This window comes from Ipomoea nil, unplaced genomic scaffold, assembly GCF_001879475.1.
Source record: "Ipomoea nil cultivar Tokyo-kokei standard unplaced genomic scaffold, Asagao_1.1 scaffold0805, whole genome shotgun sequence".
NCBI classification, from domain to species: Eukaryota; Viridiplantae; Streptophyta; class Magnoliopsida; order Solanales; family Convolvulaceae; genus Ipomoea; species Ipomoea nil.
The window spans coordinates 3,305,057-3,311,373 of record NW_017617233.1 but is presented as its reverse complement, the minus strand read 5'-3'; the positions used below and the strand labels follow the sequence as shown (position 1 = coordinate 3,311,373).

General features: G+C 35.3%; 1 protein-coding gene across 5 annotated transcripts; it reads right to left on the bottom strand.

Annotated features, from left to right (window-relative positions):
- Positions 1-1,677: 1,677 nt before the first annotated feature.
- Positions 1,678-5,965, bottom strand: LOC109177670 (pentatricopeptide repeat-containing protein At1g55630-like). Of its 5 annotated transcripts, none has more exons than XM_019327094.1 (3): positions 5,878-5,965; positions 5,600-5,810; positions 1,678-3,471 (listed from the first exon to the last, which is right to left on the bottom strand). In XM_019327094.1, exon 3 carries the CDS (start codon positions 3,288-3,290, stop codon positions 1,941-1,943), a length of 1,350 nt encoding a protein of 449 aa, XP_019182639.1. In that variant the 5' UTR covers positions 3,291-3,471; positions 5,600-5,810; positions 5,878-5,965; the 3' UTR covers positions 1,678-1,940. The 5 variants fall into 5 exon arrangements, with proteins under 5 accessions (XP_019182639.1, XP_019182640.1, XP_019182641.1 ...); XM_019327095.1 differs by having other exon boundaries at positions 5,600-5,791; XM_019327096.1 differs by lacking the exon at positions 5,600-5,810.
- Positions 5,966-6,317: the final 352 nt, after the last annotated feature.

The window sequence follows — 6,317 nt, the reverse complement described above, 5'->3', positions numbered from 1 at the left end:
AAGGCATTTATAATTAAGCATATATATCATATATGCAGCATATATGAATCAGATCAAATCTTAAGCATGGGGGTTTACCATTGGAAGCAAGAATGAATCGAGTTCTGGATTCTCATATTGTAGAATGTCAAATATGATGTCTTGCTTACCATCAATGAGAATACTGTCTTCCTGCAGAGAAATGTTTCATTATATCTTAAAATTATTAGAGAAGGCTAAATCAGCAGAGAAAATCCAAGTCAGCAGCCTAGTCAATGTCAGCAGTGGTTAGCTATTCTGTTAGCTTAGCTGGAAGGAGTTAGTTAGGCTGTTAGCTATTCTCTCTCTCCCTTCTTCTTCCTCTTCTTCTTTTTAACCATATATTTCTGCTAAAATTTATATCCTCAACTATCAAAGTACCAGTAATTTCTTTGGCAAATACCAAGAGCCATAAAAAAATTGCAGATTAAACATGAAATGACTCAAGCTGTACTTCAAAGGAACATATTCTCCAAGGTAATTCTATATGATCTGACAATGAGGACTTGTCAATATTCTCTTGGTGATATTACTTGCAGATGAAGTAGATGTTAGTCTAGGTGGTGAGTCCAAAGAGTATCAAAATTGTCAACAGCAACACAAACAAAATTTCATACCCTAGCCAACCACAAAGTACTCAAACCCTGCCTGAATTCCAAAGAAAACCAAGTTCAAAAGCAGGAAAATCCCCTGATCAGGCCCTGGCTCTTGATCATAGTATTGAGGCCATGCACATCTCCAAGCACAGACACCACGCTGGTGAGATGATACATAACAGTGATATATATACACAAGCCCTACCATGTAGGCGATCATTAGAAGTGCAACAACAAACAATCCAAACTAAGTGTAAAATAGTCCATGGTGAGAGTTTCAAGTTTTGGATATCATTATCAATTGCTTCATTGAGCACCAGCAAAAAAAAAAAAAAAAAAAAAAAAAACTATATGAAAAAAATGCACATGACCTTGAATCATCTCATTTTAGTTTCTGTTTTAGGCTTCCAAACTAGTGTAATATGTTTGCTGAAAAAAGGAAATCTATGGATATTCGTATATAATACAGAAAGCTAGCATCTATCACCTATGTCATATAGTATAGCTCTCGAAACCATTGAGCAACAGTACATAATACCAAAAATATAACCTACGTTGAATTCTGGTTCTCTGCAAAAACTCGACCAATTCAACAATCATTAAATCACTCAAGACTGTTGCATACGTGGACACTGACGCCAACTTCAAATTACACATAATAATACTAATCAGCAGATATATTTACATTTTTAAAGTCAAATGGAATAGAACTAATAGACTTAAACATAAGATCCTTGCATAACTGAGGTCGAAGATTACCTCAGCATTTTGGTTGGAATGGAACTTGTTAGCTTGCTAGAGGTGGCTTTTTCGGAGTGAGATGGAGCATTATCGAAATCACGAATCTCGACATCAATGAAGTAGGGGAAGGATTCGGAGAGGAACTTAGACAGAGCTTTGTCAATCGGTAATTGTTTGATCCCAAGGCCAATGCTAAAAATGGACAAGGTCTTCGAATTCTGAGGAAGAAAGCAGGAGGTGAGGATTACTGAGGAAAAGGGAGGTGGAGGAAATCTGTGCAAGTGTGCATTGATGAGAATTTCATAGTTGTGATTGATATTGCCTCACAGAAAAAAGTTTTTGTATATGGTAGATTAATACCTAAAGAGTACACAGGACAGTAATTGGATAAACACTTGCATAAACCTACACAATGGGTCCACTTGGTATGTAGGAAACAGTGCAGAATGGATTTGAGATTCCAGATTTTGATTCGATTCCATTGCTCAATATGTAAAAATGGAAAATGAAATTCATTCTCCATATCCAATCATAACAATTTCATTCTGCCTAAAATGGGTGGATTTTCATTCTGTAGGTACCTCTTCAACATCTTTTATATCTTCTGATTTTTGATACAAGCGGCATATAGCACCCCTTTTCCACCATATATCTCACCACTCGATCAGCTTCCAAGAGCTTTCCAGCATTTAGCAAGTTTTTCACTAGTGTACTATACACAAGAAAATTTGGATTACGACCCTTTGATTCCATTTCTTTCAACATCAAACAAGCCTCCTCAAATTTCCTCGACATACAAAGCCCACGGATCATGGAGTTGTAGGTAAATGCATTTGGCAGCTGCCCCTTGTTAACCATATCAGAAAATAATCCCTTGGCTTTATCAAGTTCACCAGCCATGACATATCCGGTTATCATTACTGTGTAGCACATCACATCGGGCACTATCCCTTGTTTTATCATCCTGTCAAAAAAATATTTGCATGCATCCAAGTTGCCTGCTCGACTGAGCCCATCAATCAAAGTCGTGAAGTGAAGAATGCTAGGATCATAACCAACTTCGTTCATGTGATTCAAAAGATTAAGAGCTGCTAGTGGTTTGTCCCATTTTCCAAGGACATGAAGAAGTATATTGAAGGTATGAAAATCAGGTGAAAAGCCATTTCTTCCCATTTCATCAAGCAATCTGTGAAATTGATCCAGTTTTCCCAGCCTGTACTTTGCACATAGGAGGATATTATAAGTTAGCATATCAGGTGTATGGCCTTCATCCAACATCTGCTGATACACCCACTCAATCAACCTGTACTGTTTCACAGTCAAAAGGGAATGTAAAATTGCATTAAATGAATGCTTGAACGGCCTATAATTAAATACCTTTGCCTTAATAAACTTTTCGACTACTTTTCTAGCTAATCCTGCCTCACCACAAGTACATATCAATATGTTTAAAGTCCGAGCAGTAACTGAGTAACCTTTCTCAATCATCTCATCAACTAATCTCCACATGGCTTTGAATTCCTCTGACTCTGCAAAAATCTTCATGATTAAATGGTATGAATTTGCTGTGTGCTTGTAGTTCTCATGCTGACCTGACCATGAAAAGAACTTGTACCCCATCTTGGCACACCTACTCTTATCTGCATAGTTTAAGGTTTTCAGTATCCCTACAAGAACCTCCCTCACTAGAAGGCCAGAAAGCCTAACTTGCAAATCATCTAAAGCTGTTTTTGTATCAAACCCTGGACCATCTTGATAAAGAACTTCAAGAATCTGCCGAGCATCACTTTTTGCATCATTAATGAAATTGCTCCTGGTGGAAAATTCCTGTTGGGAATTTCCTGGTTGGTTGGAACTGGAGAACGAAGAAAGCATGACGAAATTTGATGGTTGCCATTTAGGGCGGAGCCAAAGAATTCTGATGTTTGACGCCATGAGCAAGCTCTGACGTTTAGAGGCCAAACCCTGTGATTTCTCTTACTACTGAGGCTTATCTTTTGTAGATGGCAATAGTGTGATTACCCAGATGCTCAATTACCAAACAGTTCATTTAGTTGTATTTGCATCAGCTACACAATAACTATCTCCTCGTGTTTCTTCCCCTTGCCGGCTTGCCCTGAATACGTAGATTACATCCACAAAGCATAAATATTAAAACTTCAATTTCATGTAAAAACAATTAGAAGGTAAAAAACAAAAGAGCACATCCTAAATTATGTAGAATGCCTAATGGCCTAAACTTTTTCTCTAAATGTATACAAAATGGCTTTTTTTTTCCTGAAAGATACTTGTAGATTGTGAAGGATCAACAAGAACGACAACAACTTGATTTCAATCTGTGAGGAAGATGTGTTAAACTCATTTTCTTTCTGATGGTAGGCTGCTCATGAGATCTATTCTAATGATATTGATTCATTTGAATATATATTACTTTGTTTATTTTTGGCAGAAACTAAACATATTCATATTAAATAGATGGTAGAAAGTGAAATCCTACTTATGGCGGAAACATATATATCACTTTCTGAATGGTAGGCTGCTCATTTTGTTTATTTGTGACAGGATGATAAATATATTCAGACTGAGACGGTGAGACCTAATAGAGTTTTTAGAGTAGCCCAGAAGCAAACAGTTAGCCAACGACTAGAAAATGAAACCAAATGACAAGAGACAAAACAAAGCCAAAAAAGCTACTCAGCCCATTACATCATCTAGTCATAATATCAAACATTCATTCATTATTAGCAAACTACTTCAAGGCAATGATGCTTTGAAAGAGCATAATAACGAAAATGAGTCCAAAGCAGACAACACCAGTAGTCGGTCACTCTTGTCACTCCATCATCACATCACAGTGCAGTCGTGCACATATTCATATTAAATAGACCGCAGAAACTAAAATCATAAAAAAATTAAATAAAAATATAACAAGAAATCGTGTATATGAGAATAGGTTTTTACAAAATGAGTCTTCACGAAGAAATGCTGAGTTGCAATCTATTCAATTCTAGTGCCATTGAGTTTAACACACCTGGAATCTGGATACCTAGAGGGTTTCTGGCTTTCTAATGCTCACTCGGTGATTGAGAAACATAGAGGGTAAGAACCAGACTGAGCGAGTGTCGAGACCAATACTCACATTATAGGCTTTAAGCCTTTTTTAAAACCTACATATTTAAAAAAAAAAAAAAAAACAAAAAAACAACAACCTAATACTACAACAATAGAACTATTACATAACAGTCCAATACTCCAATACAAAACTAGCACATAACCACAAATTCGTAAGTCCAAAATGCAAAAACCTAACGACACAAGTTCAATACAATGTCCAGAATCACATGAAAAACCAACCGATAACCACAAATCCATAAGTCCAAAATATAAAAATCTAAGTTTCTGTATAGGCGTATAGCAGTATACATACTGGTTACAGTAGAATAAATACTAAACTAAAATAAGGAATCCTTAATTAGCCAATCAGTATTAAAGCAAAAACATAGAAAAGCTTCAAAGCAAGGTTATTTTCCTCAACATAATCAAAACTTGAAATTAGCACAAAAACTCTAGAGATTTTCCATCTCTTGTATGCAAAAAGTAATTTTCAAACCTGTTAATTTTTTAAAATTCACTACATCTTGATAAATCTTCTGCCAAAAACAAAAACTCATGTACTTAAGTCATTATCTTCTACATTAAACCATTAGCCTACACTCGAGTTTTTTGCACTCTTTATCTCCTAGGGTCAATAAAGTGAGCCTTTGTAAAAAGAACAACAATCATATTGATAGCTGCACTTGAAATAAAACTACCATTTTTACTGAACCATATAGTCTACTTTAAAAACTTGAAACACTTCAACTTTTTGAGTCCCCAAAACTAAATACATATTAGCAAACAATCAGTGAAGATTGTTGAATATTCCGCACATATATATCACTGTCTTGAAAGGTAATAGAAGTATACTCAGTACAAATTACAGGAAAGATCAAAAGAGAGCTATTAAAATCAGCAGAAAGCAACAAAAATGTGAGGATCAGAGCAAACATACTTGAAATGGAATTCTGGATGATAATTAAAGAAACTAAAATTCAAAACAAAGTAATCAACAAAGAGTGAAGATTACGGTATGAACGGTTGATTTCTTGCAATACATAGCAATAGATATCACTGATCACATAAACAATCATACAAAACTGCATATATTCATACAGCGAGGATACGTATAAACAAGTAGAACTTACAGAAGAGAGTGTGATATTATAGTTTGCGATTCTGAATTGTTTGGTTGTATAGTGCATCGGGGAAGAAGAGAGTGAGGGGAGAAGGCAGTGACTGTTGGAAACAACCAACACACGATGCCTGGACTCCTGGGAATTTGATTATCTTTCGCCCACCAAATCTTCTCACCAGTAGGGGGTTTTCTATGGGATAACCTTTCACCACAAAATAATACTAAAAAAAATTAAAATTGAGAGAAGGTAATTGTAATATTCATGTGAGTGAGAGAGAGATAGAATACCAGTTTCCGGTCGACCGCACGTCGTCACTCCATCGCCGGTCCGCCGCAACTACGCATGAGCTTTGGGAGAGAGTCGCCGTCTCGCCATTGTTGGGTTTATTTTGTAAATATATAAATATATTAGGTAAAATATATAATAATTTAATACTATATTAGTAATATTATTCACCACTCCAAAACTTTTACCTCTTATTCTTAATATCCTTCATTATCATTCTTTCATTTGATGATTTAGTATTTGATCAGAATGTCTTTGAATTAAAAAATTGATTTTTATTTTTGAAAGATAATGTGATGCATTCTGATCATGTTTATAAAAAAATTGATTGAAAAAATCAAATGTGATAACAAAATGAAAGTCACGCATCAAATGTGACGAAAATAAATTTATGTGACATAATAATCGTGAGACCAAAAATGAAAATAACTTTAGTATAATT